This window comes from Hemibagrus wyckioides, linkage group LG28 (assembly GCF_019097595.1).
Source record: "Hemibagrus wyckioides isolate EC202008001 linkage group LG28, SWU_Hwy_1.0, whole genome shotgun sequence".
Classification (NCBI taxonomy): Eukaryota; Metazoa; Chordata; class Actinopteri; order Siluriformes; family Bagridae; genus Hemibagrus; species Hemibagrus wyckioides.
Genome location: NC_080737.1, coordinates 11,714,524 through 11,734,732, shown reverse-complemented (window position 1 = coordinate 11,734,732; position 20,209 = coordinate 11,714,524). Strand labels below are relative to the sequence as shown.

The following is a 20,209-nucleotide window of genomic DNA, read 5'->3' as shown; positions in this document are numbered from 1 at the left end:
AACCTCACTGAACACCTTTGGGATGAACTGGAACATTATCTACATGCCAGGTCTCCTCATCCAACATCAGTGCCCGATTTCACTAATCACTCTTGGTCAAATACCTTTATAGTCTATTTCTTCATTAGAACACTTCTAATAAAAAGCAACAGTAAATGAGACTGACCATGAAGAACTGGCAGAGCGTGATGTGGGGGAAGATGTTATGAGCTTTGTTCTTGCCACACATGGCGCGACTCTGCTGCCAGAACTGTGTAAGCTGATGGAGCAGCGGCCCGCTCGGGCGAAGGTACAACACAAACTCCCTTGGCAAGGGGTCATCAAGAAACGGGTCATCCACATGAGAGAATAACCTGCAAGCAGAAAGAGAAAAGGAAACTTCTGGATTGATATATTAGAAGACGAGTTTCTGCTGCCTGTTTTGGGGTGATCATGATCAGCATGAAATTTCTTTTTCATGTCACACTCCACAGTCACTCATATGCAAGTAGACACTCAAGGCTTTTGTACTTTTTCCTAAATATTTCTGTTTTAACCTACCCTACTAGGCGCAATATATTCATAGAGAAGACACAATGACATCAAATCCATTTCTACTCTCTGAGATGCCCCGAGTGCTTGTCCATAAGCATCTAAAATTAAAAGGTGTCATCTTCAACCACTAAAATTCTGTTTAGGGTTATCCCAACAGAGGAAAAAAACATCTCACACTGAAAGATGACAAAATTTCTATTAAACTGGCAGTCATAAAATAATTTATTTTTGTTTATACTGAGTGAAAATGTGTAGTGTACCAGAGGAGTTAAATGAACTGTGAAATTGTTCAATTCACAGGATTTCACTCATTTCATGAACGTCAGAGAAGCAGTACGCATCAGCAGGGGGCAGTAGAAAGCCAGGAAACGAAGGAAACACAGGTAGAACTTTGAAAGTGACCTGTGACAGCTACAGGGACAGAGACCTCTTTTTGGATTCGCATCTGATTTTGCTGCAGAAAATCTGAAATCTGAACTGAAATCAACAACAGCATCCGAAAACGTCTAACTGATATTCAAATCTCGTGTCATGTCCAATAGCACAAGATATTCCTCCCTCAAAATAACACTGAGCAGAAACATTCTGGACAAACGGATACGGGACTGGTTTCTGAGGAAGTGTTATTACACAGGCTTACCTGAGGTCAAAGTGATTTCAATGGAAAGAAATTTCTGGAAGGATCCTCATCAGGGATACTTCAGAGTGCGAATTATACAGCACAGGGGGTAAATTAGCCGGTGAATTAGCTTGTGAGAATGACTCATTCAATTTTTTTTTTGCAAGACACATTTCTACACCTTCACCTTTATTACAAAACGCAAGCTCTATGAATAAACATAAATATACAATCGCAATACATCCTCTTGCACTGCTAAATAGCTAGTAAACTACCTGCTAGTAAGCTAGCTTACATTTGTTACAGGTTCTAAAATAGGCGATTTATTTAACAACAATCTGTCAAAACATTACAATGTATGTTCATTACTAACACTGAACAAATATTCTAGGTTTCTGGACAGACTGCTACTAAAAATGTTCTTGCTCTTTTATATCAGATGTGATAGGCGGAGTTTGTAGTACAGGATTAGCACACTGCTAACCAAGTCTGCGTTTAATGCTGGGGTTGTTCCCAACAAACTATATTTAAATCAGAAACAACCCGCCAAGATGTGATAATCATTTCACAATCTGTTTCTGGGTTTTTTGAGGCACTTTTAATATGACCTTTTTTGCCTTGTAGTGCCTAGCCAGATATTTTATTAGCTAGCTACAGCACTATTAGCAAACACAGAAGGTGTCATGTAATAAAGCAGCACCTTCCACAAGCATATGAAAGTATAGTCAAGTGGTGTGACAAATTCATTTAGAGAGTACTTTAAGTGCATAGATGTATTTATATTAAAAGGCTAAGTTAGCTAGCAAAATTCACTAGCAAATGAATAAATAAATAAATAAATAAATAAATAAATAAATAAATAAATAAATAAATAAATAAATAAAGGGCACGAAGCCTGACCGTTAAGAAACGACAGGGTCGATTATAAGGGTCTCTGAAAATGTAGTTAAATGTATTAAGAATATACAGACATCAAAATGGAGTCGTTATTGTGTGGGATTAAAGTCTTTTTAGGTGTCTGACTCCACAAATTTGTGTAATTCACATCCGGGACAGCATTAGTCTGTTTTAGTGGCAAATCTGCATTTTTACTATGCACACACAACTGATCCGAGGAAAGCTGGAGGACAGATTCATTTAGAATGGAGGGACATGAGTTTGAGGTAGAGTGAAGTGAATGGAGTGTGTTAAGAAGGACTGTGTGTGTAGCAGCTGCACACCGTGATTAACTTCAATGGCCACAGAAGGAGCCCTGACAGACTCATAAAGGCAGCTGGCAAACAGCTCTGTTCACTTTTATCAGGTCATTGGTGGGAGTATATGAACGTGTGTGTGCGATTACTCACCAGTCACAGGCCGCTTGTACATTTCTGCCACCAGTCGAAACCAGTGCTTTCAGCCTGAGAGGAGAGAGAGAGAGAGAGAGCGCAAGAGAGAGAGAGAGAGAGAGAGAGAGAGAGAGATCAGTTCCATTCCTGTGCTGGTCACAAAATCAATAGTCTCTTTTCCGGAGGATGTTTATCAGAACACGAGTGCTCAGGAAGTTAAGATAAGATAACAGGCATACCTCTGCCTTCAGCAGAGTATGATACAAAACCATATATGAAGTCACCACCATCATCATCATCATCGTCACGTGTACAAGAATTGATTTATAATCTTCAATCTGTTCTGAACACTCATTTACTATATGTGTAACAGTATAGAGGAACAGATCTTATTGAACTGATTTATATTCAAGGTTCCACTAATAAAATGATGCCATACGGTTTGTCCTTTAAAGTTGGACCCAGGGATTTTATTTTGTTTTATTTATTTATTTATTTTTTAATTACTTTCATCACCATATTTAATGAAAATACAAACATCTATTACAAGTTAAATTCTGGTCTGCAGTAAACAGGAGGGAAAAAAAAATAATAATATGATTCACCAACATCCAACCACTCAGGACAAATAAACCTTCATAGTTTTCAGTAAGGGCTAAGAGACTGAGATGCGCAGAAAGCATTTCTGTGCTGATTTAGAAGCATCAGGTCTTGACCATCCTGGCAGCAGCAACCAGGTTTGAACTGGAAATATCCTGGGATTTCGCAGAATTCATAATCGGCCTCTCCAGGATTCGGCAAACGCAGAAATGAACACAAAAATCAAGCAAACTCTGCAATGTTCACAGGAGCTTGCAATTTTTTTGAAATTATAGCAGATTTTTTGCACATTTGGGCCAAGACGTGATATGTGAACATGTATACAGTTATCATAGAAAGTAATTACATGCGTCTTTACTGGTAGGAGTTTAAAATATGAATCCTGTGCTTGCAATTTAACCAATTCAGTAGTTTTCCATTAAAAAAAAAGCACTACAAATGCAACAACAATCACAAAAAATCTCCTGAAATCATAGAGGGACTGAATAATGTTTTCAATCTTCACACAAGCTTCTGAAATCACAGCCACAAAACAGCCCCAAAGCATCAGTGAGCCATCCCAGTAATATACACTGGGGTACAACTCCTTTTTCTTCTCCATAATCCACTTTTGTGTCCAAATATGCTGATGGTGTGCGCACACACACACACAAAATGTTTGACAAAGTTATGGTCTCGTCTGTCCGCAGCGTACACTGCCAATTTGTGTTCTCTCAACAATTTTGTGAGGTTCAGGCACTGCATTTTGGGAAATGGAAGGGAAGGGTTTTTCTTTATTGCAACACTCCCAAACAGCTTGTAGCAATAAAAGCGCTGATTAACAGTTAACTCTTTCCACTATACGCAGGACAAGTTCCTAATAATACCTTTTTCATTAAATATATTACACACATTATTTCAATTGGACCATTAATTGTTGCCAGCAGTCGTGTACGACCATTTGTGTTTTGGTCATGATGACTTCAAGCTCTAAAATACTTGAATTACTTTTAGACAAACGTATATGTGAAAGTCATAAAATTAGGATGAATAATTTCTCCTATATTCGCTTGTTGTGAGCTTATTTTAACTCTTGATATTGATAGCCAACAACAGAATTCCTCACGAATGACAATTTAATACACTTATTCAATATATTCCTTAGGAGTATCAAGAGATTTAAGCATGGTCAAGGGCGAGTCTGTGGCCCACACACACACACACACACACAAAATCAACCACACAATGCCACTGACTTTTTACATGAGACTTTTTCAAACCCAGCACTTTGTGAAGTATACACTCTGTGTCACTGTTACCTAGTCGCTCCCAAACAAAGACATCTTGCAATAGTCATCCTTCTACCGCCTTTCTGGTTTTCTCGTTTTGCTCTTGCCTTGCCTAATTCACGTTGTGAATAATTCAATCCTGAATAAAAATCTAATACAAAACAAAAGGAGTATCTAGTTTTGACAAAGAGAGAGAATACTGTCATTATTTATTTCATCCTGTTAGAACAGAAGATCTGGACAGAAGTAAGTACTGTATATATTCATTTGAGTGTAAGAGAACACAAGACTCTGAAACTATATAGTATAGTGACTTCTGGTTTATTTACTCAAGAATCTATATATAAAATACAGACACTATTAAAAGGTTTATATTTTTGTCTTAATCTGGAAGTGAAACAGCACAGAAACATCAGTTAAAACTGAAAATATCTGCACTGTGACATTACAGGGCATAGCTGACTCGCTTATGAAACCCAATCTCTGAAAAATTATCCAATTTCTGAGTTAACTGATCCAGGTGATCGGATTGATTGAGCAGAGGAATTTATTTATTTATTTATTTATTTATTTATTTATTTATTTATTTATTTATTTTTGCTCCAAGCTTACTGGAGCGGTGAGCATTTCTGCGCTGTAGGTGAGAGAGAGAGAGAGAGAAAGAGAGAGAGAGAGAGAAAGAAAGAAAGAAAGAAAGAAAGAAAGAAAGAAAGAAAAAGAAAGGGGAGGGGAGTGATTTTGCTCTAAGTGGGGTGTAGAGAGTGCTGACCACAAAGGAAATGTGTCAGAGGGCGAAATCTTCTTCAGAAAAATGATCAAGCAAGCCCTAGTGTCTATGTAGAGCATAGCGGGGGTTCCTAAAAAGGGCGTAATTACGACTGATGTGACACATATGGCCCACATTAGGGAGGGCTCTCACACACGTGCAGATACGAACACACAAAGAGACAGTTCATAGTAAGCCATAGGGGAAGACACAACCCACACACACACACACACACACACACACACACATCATTTCCCTCTAAAGTCTTAGCAGATCCATAATTATAGTGGAAAATGCCACATAAATATGAATCATACTTGAGCATGTGAACATATAAAAAGTACAGTCTAATTGTCTGTAATACTCTCCTGTGAAAGATAATGGTGCTTGTCTGGGCAGTATAATTGCATATAATCCAATAGGAGGTTTCACTGAACTGCCCATTTGCTCACGAGTCAGCTGATACTGAGAGTCTTTTTCTCTTTTCTCAGCTTATGAAATTACAGCCTCAAATCTAATTAGTGTCTTTTTATAAAAGCTCTAAAAATCACGTAGGCTCACCAGGCTCAGGGGAGCCAGAGCAGCAGCTCTGTAGATAAAGCCTACAGGAAAAATACACTACCCATGATGCACTGCCTGCTACTTAATGCTCATTGAACAACTGACCTATGTGGAAAGACGCGCAGTACTGAAACCTACACTGATATTTTGAAAGGGCAGATAAAGGGGATAACAAAAACCACAGCAAAATTACACATGATCCTTTCAACGTTGCCGTCAAACCTCCCGAACTACTCTTCCCAGAATTCCACAGGAACACCCATCTCGCTGTCCTTTCAAAATAAAAACCCAAATCATGGCATCCTGAACTACAGCACCCACAATGCACAATTCAGTCCAGAGCAGCAGAATATTCGGTCTGCTCCACCCGAGGAGCAGTAATCTGGAGTGGTAACATGAGCTGTAATGGCAAGAAGAAAAGAAGGCAGGCCAGGAATAAAACGATCTGGGAACACCACCGCTTAAAAACTTGTGTTGAGCCACACACACACACACACACACACACACAGTCTAACCGAAGCAAGATACGCAAAGAACAAAAGACAGGAAATGTTTTGTAATCAGTATAATACACCAGCATTCAGAGCGTTTCTCACCACAAATGAACAAAGAGTCAGTCGAAAATGTCAGACTAGGAGGGAAAAAAATAAGGTTAAACTACAATAAGTTCTTTTACTTGTGTGTACTATTCATTGTTTGGCTAGATACTTTATGACTAGGGTTCGTAGCTGTGAAGCACTCAGGCTGCTCTCTCAGCCTGGTGTCCATCAAAAACGCACCATGTTATTGATCTCATCACGAGCAGTGTGCTCACTGACAGCAGGCAGAAATGCAGTGAGTCATGATCAGCACTTTTGTCCATGAGGTTCAATATGAGGAGAGATGCAACATGATAGGATCTCTAAGGTTATTAAAAAAAATAGAGAGAGAGAGACAAAAATCTACCCCCTTGTAAATATTTCACCTTGGGATTCGTGCCATATTTTGATGGATCACTGTTAAGACAAAATAAATGTTACAAAATTTTCCTTAGCCTATTACATTAGTAGACTGGTTAGCTAGTTAGCTAATCAATTTAGTTAACTAGCTTGTTATATGTGAGTTGTGGGGGTTTTTTCTCCTGGATACGGAGAAAGTATACAATGCACAAACACAATATTTTTAATGAAAAAAAATACACTTAAAAAGACTCCCTTTTTTTATTTCCTAATCCTAAACCGTTCAATACAGTTTGCATTTTCGCAAATGCATAAATAAATAAAATTTTAAAAAGGGGGGCGGGGTTAATACTGTAAACACAATGTGCTACAGGTTCACCATATCTTTATGTATTAATTTTTTTCTTTTTTTTTTTAAAATTCTTCCAAAAATCTGACCGAATAATCCAATAGAGCCCTAAAGTGGCTATACTGCCCATGTCTCACACACCCATTCACACACTACAGACAATTTAGAGATGCCAATCAGCCTACAACAGATCTCTTTAGACTGGCCAAGGAAACTAGAGAATACTGAGCAAACCCCCAAAGCAACCCCTAACACCCAAGGTGCAAGGCAAATGTGATAACCACTAATAGCATCGAGTTGCATTATAACACCTTTAGCAACAACATTTTTGACGCATCAAAAGTATAAAAATGATAGCATATAAAAATAATTTGAAAATTGAAATTGCTTTGCAAAACAAAACTACCAATCAGGCATAACATTATTAGCATAACACTGGTTATCTCCTCATCATGGCACCTGTTAGTGGGTGGGATATATTAGACAGAAAGTGAACATTTTGTCCTCAAAGTTGATGTGTTAGAAGCAGGAAAAATGGGCAAGCGTAAGAATTTGAGCGAGTTTGATGAAGAGCCAGATTGTGATGGCTAGATGGTGTTCCCGGTCTGCAGTGGTCAGGATCTATCAAAAGTATCCTTTATGTCCTGTAAGTATCCTTTACATTAGGTGGAGGTACTACCTCGCAACTTACAGGACTTCTAACATCTTGGTGCCAGATACCACAGCACACCTTCAGGGATCTAGTGGAGTCCATGCCTCGACACGTCAGGGCTGTATTGGCAGCAAAAGGGGGACCAACCCAATATTAGGCAGGTAGTCATAATGTTATGCCTGATTGGTGTATGCTGTCCATTTTATGACTCGCATACCTGCCCCATATACTGGACCTGACAAGATGGTCACCCGCAGGCACCTTGCCCAGGCTCTGAGGGTGCAACCTTAAGAAACCCTAACAGGGAACACCTAGCCTTTTTTGTGGGCTTCATAAAGCTCTTCCACCAGACCTACAGGGAACACAAACTCTTTCTGACATAGCCTCGAGTAAATAAACCAGTTTACTTTGACAAGGTCTCAGCTGTGCCTGTTTTCTTGGTGCCAAGTCAAAATCAGTTAAGATCATTTAAGGCTGTCAGATAAGGCTGACAATCTTGTAGACAGAATATCAAGATGTAACCAGGGTGGAAAGGTGCTCAAGGGCTAGAGGTAGCATTCCAGTTATTTGTAGACTGGCTGTTTTGTGATGATCTGAAGTGGACCTCAGTTACACACGTGAACATTCAGTAAGTAGGAAGTTTACTGGTCAATCTGCATCTCTAGACTCACTAAAGTATGGTCAAAAGCTATGATAAAACCAAAACACATTACAGTACAGGCAGTGGAAGTGACATTTCTCTGCATGGTTTCAGGACTTAGTCATGTTTTTCCTCTTCTTCTGTCAACTTTTGGGAAACTTTGCCCACTGTATCACTGACAGGAAAGGAACCAGCCCTTGTGGTCTTTTGCTGTGTTCACTCTGACATGCTTTTCTGTTCACTACAAGTGTAAAGAGTAATCATGCGAGATTCTGGGTCACGAGGACTTCCTCTTAGCTCGAACTAGTCTAGACACTCCCATCTGCACTCTATCATCTAGACCTTTCCACCTACAGAACTGTCGCTCGCTGGATGTTTATTTTTTTCGCACCGTTCTGTTTAAATTCAGTTTATTTGTGCATGAAAATGCCTGGAATTCATCAGTTTCTGTAATTCCAGACTCAAGGCAAGCTAGCCAGCTAGTGTTAGCTAACTAGCTAGAAAAACAAAGCGAAAAGGATCAGAGAACAAAATACAGAATATATCAACAGCTACAGTATATTTGCTGACCTACAACAAACTGTTGCTCACGCAGTAGCTTGTAAAAACGTATTTCGACATGATAGCACCCCAAAAAAAGTCCTAAATATCATTTATTTCCATGTGCTGAATGTTCATCTCTGAACACAATAAATGCTGTAATGGAGACTCTATGAGCCATCACTAATTGTGCAACTGCACATGATCTCCATTGATTCATTTTGTGTGGGCCTTTATTCAGACACTGGGAAAGCTTAGTCTGTGTGTGTGTGTGTGTGTGTGTGTGTGCTGTAGCCACTCAGGTCAGAGTTCATGCTCAGTCATTCTATATTTAGTCAGGCATTCGCCAACTCTCCCTGAGGCACATCGCTCCATGCTGCCTCATTGCATTCTGGGACAGGGAAACACCCCTGATACATGGCCATATGGCCAGATGTATAACACACATACACAGAGAGAGAGAGAGAGAGCAGATACACAAATATGCACACTGTCAAACAACTCGGAGAAACATACGAACGCAAAGAACATGATACACAGTCTGATGAGGTCCATGTCACATCCACATGCTAGCACGCTATCCGCCTTCAGCCACACAGACGCTACTGCTAGCAATATTATCCGTTTGTCACAGATTATAGTATTAAATGTTTAAATTAGACCACTTGTACATTAGAATTGTCTTTTTTTCTCTCTCCACAGCACCATGTTGTATTAGGATCTAGATAAAAGAAAAATTCTAGGCAAATCTTGAAATTCTCCCCACTCTTTTGTGAAGAAATTCCGAGTTCTGAAGAAATATTACAAGGTGCTGCGTAAAGTTGACATTTCATAGCAGGGACAAGCCCAGAGAACTTAGATAAGTTGAAAGCCAGTATGCTGGCTAAAAGGGTTAATCATCCTTAGCATTGACTGCTGTCTTTTCAAATGAATTATTTTATCGGCGCAAGTTTGTTATAAAATGAGTCAGGACTCTGTTAGCTTTCAGTGAGAGAAGTGTGTTTTTTTCCCTCCTCTGTTAGATAACCTTACATAGAATTTTAGAGGTTGAAGATAAACACCTTCAAATTTTAGCACTTGGGGCATCTCCGAGAGCAGAAACTGGTGTGATCTTAACATTTACTTGGGTAAATAACTTTTCTATGAAAATATTGCTCCTAGTTGGCTTGTTTTGCATTCATTCATTATCAATGCTCATGCTTGGTCATGTCCTCGCAGTTCATTAGCGTAATGAACTAGAATCAGCTACCTAAACTCACCTGAGAAACTAAAATGAATGATTCAGTGATGATTTTGCTTGTTGGTAAAAGTGCCACTTAATATGAAAAGTCTGTTCCTACTAACAGTCAGGGATTAAGGCTCAGATTAACAAGCTAGCAGCTTGATAGCTCAGTTAGTATAATGATGACCTGTCGAGGTGGAAGCTCCTAGCGGAAGTGTGTGAAGATTTGTTTTTTTAAACACACTTCTTCCCACTACAATTTTGAAGGAATTTTGAACAATCTTGCTCCTACCGAAAATCTGACCAATCCTACCTCCTCCTGCTACTGGCTTTATCCCAAAGTCTAGTCAATGAATCACATAAACCAGAGCAAACCAGTCCAGAATAAAGCAGATACTGAAGATGAGTGAATAAATGTGGTAAAGACGTTGCACAGAGCCATGCAAGCGAGAAAAAAAAAAAAAAGAGAAAAAAACAACCTCCTGAATCTCCACCTACTCCTGTACATTTTTTTTTTTGGCCCCATGAGTCCTGAAGGTTCTGATTCCCGATGCACACTAGCTGCTAGAACTCAAAGAGAAGTATGCAACACTTCAGATACTATTACAACACCACCCTCATGGCCTTGACATTCTTTTCCTCTTTCTCAAACTGGTCCAACAAATTGAGAAGAACATTAAACGTCTTCGTATGCTGTAACGTTATTATTTCCCTTCACTGGAACCAAGAGGCACAAACCTGTTCCAGCATTACAGTGCCCTGGTGTACAAAGCCAGCGTCATGAAGATATGATTTGCGAAAACTGAAGTGGAAGAACTCGAGTGACTCAGTCATGCAAACTTTATTCCTATAAAATTCTGATGAAGTGCCAGTGAGGTTAGCTGTGTGGCTCCTTGCTTCCTTGCACCTAGCTCCAGTCTGTAATGAGTATAGATTTACTCCCCCCCCCCCCAAACACTTGCCCTGACTGCCTGTGATCAAACCCACCACTATGATGTCTAGCTGTGTTTATTGGATTATCCCAAATAAAGGGAATGTTTTCTTACATCTAGTGTACTTGGCTCCAAAACAATTCAATAATACATGCCACATTAAATTAGAAGGTTTTCATATAGAGCTTAAGTGTGACACAATGATGCTTCCAGAGGGAGGGCTGGATGGATGGATAGGATCAGAATACAGTAACCTATACCAATTAAGAAAAGAAGTGAAAGCTAGTTTACTTAAGTGTCACTTATACTTATACTGGAAGACTATTCCTTTAAACTGAAACAGAAAACACTATAAAGATGTTGCTATGTTGAGAATGGTGTTAAGTGTTCTGGCTACGGAATTAACGTGACTAATAGCTTGCTCCATATTGACACATCTTCAGTAGGGGATTTACCAAGGAGCTTAAAACTCAATGTGTGTGTGTGTTTGTGAGGAACAAGGAAAGAGTGAGCAATTATAGAGAAGCAGAATAGACAGTCTCACAACACACCTGCCACCCACACAAACACATAGATCAAGATGTTATATTTCCACTACACATATACTCATGCTTACAGTACATAGGAAGATCCCTGATCCCTGCTAAGATGCTTGCATGATATATATATATATATTTCTGACAATATTTCTCCTAAATTCAAAATATAACTATTGTTATTTCGAGTGTATATTTAAAGGAAATGACAACACATCAAAATCAATATAAGATCATGCAGTATTAGCAGAGCTTTAATAACTCAAATAAAACAAAATGCAAATCATTTGTAAACAAATTGTGTTAATGCTTTGGCTAAATATCATTAAGAAATCAGTATTTGGTAGAATAACCCCGATTTGCATGTGTTTTGGCTCCATGCTCTCCAACATGCTGTTGGGTAACTTTATACCACTCTTTACCACTCAAACAGCTCAGCTTTGCTTGATGGTTTGTGACCATCCATCGTCCTCTTGATGACATTCCAGAGGTTTTCAGTAGGGTTGAAATCTGGAGATTGGGCAGTGGTCTCTTATTTTTTTTCCAGAGTTATATATAATATATATACACACATACACATAAATGTGTGTGTGTGTGTACGCCACAGTGTGCGCATACCATGAAGACATCAAACACATACCTAAAAAAACAAAGCACAGCCTACACACACTCTCAGAGACACATGAGGCACACACATGACTACACACGGAAATCAACATATTCAACCATCTGGAACTTCAGGCCCCAAAACAAGAACAACATGCTAATCTATGTTCAGCTTTCACACTAAGAATGTTTGTGTGTATGAGCAAGCTTTAATATCTTGGTGGGGACCTCAAAAGGATGGAAATATCTCGCAGCTTTCACCTTACTTTGGCCCCCATAAAGAAAACTGCTTTTTTTAGTATAGATTCAAAATGATGATGATGAACAACAACAACATTAATAACATTAATAACAATAATAATAATAATAATAATAATAATAATAGCACCTTAAAAACAATAGCATTGATTGGCTGCATTATGATGTCATCATTATAATGGAAAGTCCTCACAAAGATAGCAAGACAGACAGACAGGTGTGTGTGTGTGTGTGTGTGTGCACATGCGTGCATGTGTTTGAGTCTCCCTCCCTTCCTCTCCAGTCAGAAATCCAAGCAGGAACTCAATGACTTATTTATAAACTGCATTTCCTGCCCATGCAGTTGGGAGGGAAAAGAAGGCTGTACTTATGCATGCATGCATGTGTGTGCGCATGTGTGTGTGTGTGCGCGCATGTGTGTGTGTGTGTTTTCACTTAGCTGTGATACTCATGAACAGTTAATTTGCACTTGTTTTTTTTTATATTATTTTCAGTGACTTTTGTCCCGGGGTAAAAAAAATAAAAAAATAAAAATAAAAATCAGCTGCTGTTTTTTTTTAATGTAGAGAACAAGAGGTAGCTTTTCTGTGGCTGACCACACAAGCTGTGTGTACTCGCTGTGCCCCCCCACCCCCCCGTCTCCCTCTCTCTGGCCTGTCTGACTGCTTTTGGCAGCCTCTATGAGGAGACACCTACTTCCTGTTTAGTGAGAAATAAGTCAGCATGCGGCCTAACTCAGATGCTTTCTCTGACACGCACACGCACACACACACACACACACAGACAGACAGACAGACAGACCACAGTCGAATCCCCTGACCAGTGGCCTAGTGACCTATGCCCACATGTGTTAGTAGTAGCTGGTTAATCCTAACACTAAGGCAGTTTGAGCGTCATTCGCAAACGAGCAGGTTTAAGTTTAACAACTCAATCAACTTGAACAACTTTAATAGCGGCTGAAATGACCCATCTTTGGCCAAACTGTGAAACAAATGATCTTCTCTTGGTGTGCCATCTTGTTTTGTTTTATTTTAAGTCTAGCTCCAATTAGGTCAACAACATAAGCTGTGCCCGCTGGCAGGTGGCTACCAAATTATTAATTATTCTGTTTCATCTCTCTGAACCAGCAGGTCAGGCCACGTGTGCATTCTTGTGACGATCTTCTACCACTTAGCTCATCGCTTGCCACTTTCCGTTTGAGGACATTCATCTCAACAGGCTTAGAGTGCTCAGTGAAGTTCTATTCACCACAAAGTGAGCGGAGTTTGTATTTAACAAATGAAATGTTTGGTGGTTTCCCTTAACATGTTCACTGTCACCAGTCCCTGTTCCAGAAAAACAGTTCCTGACATGATGCTGCCATCACCATGCTTCACAGTTGGGATAGATGGATGGTGGTCTTTGGATTCAAAGCCTCACCCATGCATATTGCTAATCATTATAGTTTCATTTTTGTTTCATCTGACCAGAGAGCACTCTGCAATATTCTGGTAATCATCTGGCTTTTCTGTATCAGTCTTGGAGTAGGAGTGTCTTCCTGGCATAACGGCTTTTCAGACCACGGTGATGTTAGACTCTCTTAAAAAATGCTCCTTCAGTTGTTTGGAAATTGCTCCTAAAGAGGAACTGGACTTGTTTATGGCAGAGTTGTATATATTTTTCATGTTATCAAAGGCAGTTAACCCTTAATTATGGCAACTAGCCAATCGGAAGCTCTTAAAGAGTCAGTACATCAGTTTCTGGAATCTTCCAGACTGTTTAAAGAAGACAATCAACTTAATGAATGTAAACCTTTATAATCTGATTGAAGCTAGGAATAATTTGGTCATTGCTTTAATCTGACCGCTGATGTGAACAAACTAGACTAGACTGAAAAATGTGTGCTAATATAAAGATTTAGCCTAGGTGTGTATAATGTTTTTTTGTTTTCCCTGTCAACCATAAGATTAAAACACTAATATATATAAAATAATTCACTTCCTTATAGATTCACTGTAGATTCTTTGGCAGGATTGAAGAGAGTATCATACTACAGTTACGGCAACAAGGTGTATCAGAGCACTGGAGAAATAGAAGATCTAATTGGATGGTGTTACTTTCAGGAGATGCTATTGAGTTTTCCTTCCGTTGCACGTATTAAATTGCACCTAAATCCAACTACAGAATGAAAATGTTTGGTAGAAATTTCATTACTAGTCTGCTACACTGCAGCCAGCACTGTAACACTGAGCATTGGATGATTGACTAGATTTGAGAGTTTACATTAAATTTCATGCCAGATTATTTCTGTAAACTCATTCATTGTTTTCTTGGGAAAAAATAAATAAATAAAAACATGGAAATAGCACAATCTCCATTCTTCATTTTCTTTTTCAGCCCAGCGCAGGCTTGTCTATTTTTTTCTCACACCTACTCACACACCCACATTCTTCTATCTTTTTTTTCTCTCTCTCTCTCTCTCTCTCTCTCTCTCTCACACACACACCGCTCTCCTTCTTTATCTTCTCGTGCCGTTTCTTGCCTAGAGAGAAAGTCAGCGTGTGCCATCTCTGCCTGCTTGGCACCAGCTCGGTCCTGACTCCGGTTAACACCACACATCAATCGCTAGTCTCTTATGAAGAGACCTTGTCTGTGTCACATGCTAGCTCTATCTCCCCCCCCCCCATTCATACGCTCGGCCCAGCTCGCTTTTTAAACCATCCTATTTAATTCGTCATGTTTTCAGAGCAAACACTGCTGGGGTGTGGTGAAGCTGCAGAGTGTTTTACTGAACCAAATGACCAAACTTGGCAATCTTTCCAAACCTGTCCCATGACTTAAATTCGAAAATCCTACACTGTTAGGCATGCAGCTAATCGAAGTCTCAGATCTGAGAGCACAAAGAAATGTCTTTGTAAGAAATGTTATAATAATGTTGCAGGAATGCAATAAGAAGAAGAATGCAACTGCAATAATGCAATACGAAGCTAGTATATAATAATGAAATGCTATAAACAATTGTATTAGTAAAGACAGTAGCAGTTACTGTTCGGGGTGGGGGGGGTAGGCTCTGTGTGTGTATATATGTATGTGTGTACCTTTTTATTTCCTGTACACACAAACAAAAATGGATCAGACATTACACAGAGGCTGTATATTAGATCACGGAAATCCTGCAGGCTAGCAATAAAATGACGTTATCTAGTGTAGCTAGCGAGCATTAACTAAGCTGTGAAACACTTAAAACAGGTTTCTTCCAAAGGCATCAAAAGTATGTGAGATGATAAAAGACATATGATGTAAGATGATGAAAGGTGCATGATGTAAGCTCTATCGTATATTGCCGCCTTCTGCTAGGACAATTAACTCCTGACCCGACAATACAAACTACAATGCTCACAATTTACACTGGTAGGCACAGGCACGGTCCAGTGCTTCTCACACACTGGTGATATTTTGCCGGATAAATTGATGACCAACCCAAAGATATCTTATTTATTCATCCATTCAAAGAACTTAAAGGTCGATAGATAGATAGATAGATAGATAGATAGATAGATAGATAGATAGATAGATAGATAGATAGATAGATAGATAGATAGATAGATAGATAGATAGATAGATAGATAGATAGATACTCTAACACATAGCAACAAAGTAACCAGAGATCATTCATATTCAATAAGAGCTGGCCAACTTCAGGCCACATGAGCAACAGTAACCACTGGCAACCAGATGTGGGCGTGTCCATTGTTGTGAGAATTCGAACATGGAGTGCAACACATGATGCTTGGCAAACATACACTGCTATATGTGTTAAAGTATCTATCTATCTTCATATAATGCTGAATTTTTCATACCAGAGCTCTACCTCCAGAATGTTTCATTTTTAGCGCCAAGCAAATGGATTTGGAATGCTAGCTGCACGTTGATACTATGGCATTGGATACTAGGTATTCAATCCCACAACACATTATTATGCAGTGGAATACAAATTTTATTTTTGTAAAAATATGTGGTATCACTTCCCCTATCTACAGCCCATTTGTTCAGGCCCCCTAATGATGCAGACGCTAGCATCTCCAGTCTGACTATTGCGCCAAAACGGCTTTTGTATACACAAAATACCTACGAGATCAACAAAAGGTGCAGGTCATCTTTTAAAGTAATATCTTCCCTATCTGCTCATGAAATCTGAGTTTCGTTTGTGAAGGACTCAACGTGTCGCTTTGGGAACCGTTAACAGCCACAACTCCTGGCGTAACCTGGCCAAGTATTTGAGAAATCACATAGCAAGTACTTCTTTGGGTGTCCCAACAAGGCGACGGTGAAAACCCTGCTGATGTGTTGAAACAATTCCTATCATAGTTCATTTGGTTTATTTATTGCAATGAAACCTTTTTAGTCTGTGTTTTCATTATAAGGAGTCTCTGGTGTGCACAGCTCACATTTTAGGACTAATTAAATTAGTCAAGAAACAGGAAATTCCCCTATTTTGCCCTCAAAACAAAAAAACTTGCTCTGCTCTTCACAAGAGCTGAAAACAAAACCACAAAATATATCTGTAACACTTTCTTCTTCTGGTACTATCGTTTATATGTAGAATTTTAACCAAGTCCTGTAGAATTTCAGCTCGCGCTCATCGTTCATCAGCGCAGCTCTGCGTTTGCGGTAAATGATGAAGCTTGTTGACTTTTATTTTAACTAGAATTCTGTATCAGTCCTATCGTTATCTTTAGGAAATAGATTAAATCCCCATGTCTATATTTATCACAAAAATAGAAATAGTTTTTTTTTTTTTTTTTGAGAAAGTAAGTGTAGAAATGATACCTTCAGTACTGCTAAGAGCATGGTTAAAGCCGAGCTGATGCAGGCCATGAAAGTCAGAAGAAGAAAATGTAAATGAAACAAAGCTTTCACACGATACAGGTACTAACACACGCACTAATTTCCAACACGCAAAAGAAGCCGAGTCACACGTATCTGAGGTGCTAGTAACTTGATTACGAATGTGTGAAGATGTCCAGCTCATCTGGACAGAAGCATGCCAGGATCAGGACCTGGAGTTTAATCTTTAAACAAATTATATAGGAAATGAAAATCAGTTGTCTTGGGCAGATCGAAAGCTGACTTGTACAAGACCACTCCCATCAGGATGGAAATCTTTCACAAATGGATAAACACGATTAACTGTGTATTGATCTGCCTTGACTCGTCATTCTAAAAGATACAAGAGAACACAAACCAGCAAACCAGTCAGTTAAAATGTTCCCTGCAGACACATTTTCCTTTCCCGTGTCACCGGTTGTTAAAAGACAATAATTTAAAGCTTTCATTTTCGTTCTTTTTTTTCCCCCCTTACTTCTTTATTAATCAAAATAAATTATTATCTTTTTTTTATTATTATTATTATTATTATTATTATTATTATTATTATTATTATTAAAGTGGCCCTGCGCATGTTCAGGATATTAATAAAAGCTGCATGAAATAAAAAATGACTACATAATAATATTACTACTACTACTACTACTAATAATAATAATAATAATAATTTAAAAAAAATAATAATTAAAAAATAATAATAATAATAATAAATATTTTATAGATTATATAATACATTATATACATTAATTATAAGTTCAAATGAATAGTATATTCAAATGAAAAAGAGGTCATCTAAAATAATATTTTTTTTTTTTTTTAAATCTAATTGAAAAAAAAAATTAACTAATTTAAGAATAATTGAAAATAATATGCCAATTTAAAAAAAAAAAAAAAAAAAAAAAAAAAAAAACAACCTTGGATATACAATAAAATTTTTAAAAAATAAGAACTTTTCTGCCTAAACACACCAGAGGGATAACTAGCACTTGACTATGTTATGTTTTATTTCTATAAATCTAAATCTATATATCTATATCTATCTATCTATCTATCTATATATATATATATATATATATATCTATATATATATATATATATATATATATCTATATATATATATATATATATATATATATATATATATATATACACACATATACATATACATTATATATATATATATATATATATATCTATATATCTATATCTATCTATCTATCTATCTATATATATATATATACATACACATATACACACACACATACATACATACACACACACACGTTTTGTCACTCGCAAGCAGCAAAATTTTAATTTAATTCTATTCTAATTCTTTTTTACGACTATCCAAATCCCAGTAGTAAAATAGGATTATTTTAATACAATAAGGGGGATAAACGCACATGTATTGTTCAATATGCAGGTCATAAAACATTCCATACACATGCAGTCGAAAAACCTAGAGCACTGAAAATCTATTTTAATGCTGTTGCTGCGGGGAAAAAAAAATTTTTGTTCTGTAGTGGTTTCAATTTTATTTTTAAAATCTACTTCCGCTTCCTAAAAAAGGACCCGAGACGCCAATCCGACGATCTCTAATTACTAATGATCTCAAATCATTCTCCTAACCGTCATATAATTCTTGTATTCACTTTTTCAAAGCTTTTCTTTTATTTCTATTTTTTTTCCAATTGGGTTAGTTTTACACTGAGAGGTGTACACTTCAGTATAGTCGCTTGAGGAAATCCCCGCCAAAAACCCGAAACCAAAACACGAGCAAGCAATTTGTCACATTTAAAATGCAGAACAATACAAACAATAGCTTCCCAGCACAGGAAAAGCCTGCATAGGTTACAGCCATGTGACATAATAATGATCAAGAACAACATGCATGGTTACCTGCTGCATTTGTGGTCAGTGTGCAATAAAATCATACCGAACCCCCCCCCCACTTTTTTTGTTTTACAAAACGGTCAGTGTAGCCACAAAACCAAACCAAGTTCATAAGGTACCTCGATGCTGAGCTTTTTATAAGGAGGAGTTAAGTTTAAATGACTAAGTGATCATTTGTAGACACAGAAATTACACAGAGGCTTTTTTACATCATATAAACACTTTTCTTTTTTAATAAATACTACTCTTTTAGATTGCTTTTAATTTTATGTTATGCTCCTGTAACATTATTTCCATTTTAATGTATATATGTGTTGTTTTATGAGTGGGTGCGTGCATGGATCTGTACATGTGTACGTCAAAGTGTAAACTCGCATCTAGCACATATGGGTTTCTTTAAGTCCCAGCAGCTCTGGTGCACTTGAAAGGTCACAAACCACTTCCTCAAACAGGCCACTTCCTCTCAGCGGACAAACTGCTGCGAGCGTATAGGGAGCCTGGTAGCGTAGGAGGACTGTTTGTGTGTGTATACAGTATGTGTGTGTGTGTGTTTGTGTGTGAGAGAGAGAGAGAGAGAGAGAGAGAGAGAGTCCAAGTTCTTTCATTTTTTTTGTTTCATTACCATGTAGGAAAATACTAAATCATTAAAAAAAAAAAAAAAAAAAAAAGGTCACTCATGTTTTATTGAAACAAATAAAGTGAAGAAAAAAAAAAAAAAAGTCGCAACAGGAAGCGAAAGTGCATTTCGACATATTTTTAAGTCAGACAAGTGGAATCGCATACACATGCTTACTCAGTAGTTATCTTTACTGATTGTGAATAATGATAAGTTTTGAAGAAGAACACGAAAAGTATGAAATTGCAAAAGGATCAAATAAAAAAGAAAATAATAATCCCTGCCCTGTACAAGCTGTGGAGTCTGAGTGTGATATGAAGAGGGAAAAGACTACAGATCAGGCGGCTCATCCTGACGCTGCTACATAAACCTCGTCGAAATGACGTAATATCATCCGAGTCATCATTATTTAAAATAACACACACACACACACACACACACACACACACACACACACACACACAATTACATTTCTGAAACGTTAT

At 37.9% G+C, this 20,209-nt stretch overlaps 1 protein-coding gene across 1 annotated transcript in view; it reads right to left on the bottom strand.

Moving 5' to 3' along the window:
• The window catches only part of ubash3ba (ubiquitin associated and SH3 domain containing Ba), a 47,665-nt gene that overhangs the window by 13,457 nt on the left and 13,999 nt on the right, over positions 1-20,209 (bottom strand). Inside the window, exons 2-3 of the mRNA XM_058382739.1 lie at positions 2,500-2,553; positions 167-353 (exon numbers count right to left, since the gene is read on the bottom strand). Of these exons, the coding sequence (XP_058238722.1) occupies positions 167-353; positions 2,500-2,553 (241 nt within the window). The remainder of the gene's footprint in view (positions 1-166; positions 354-2,499; positions 2,554-20,209) is intronic.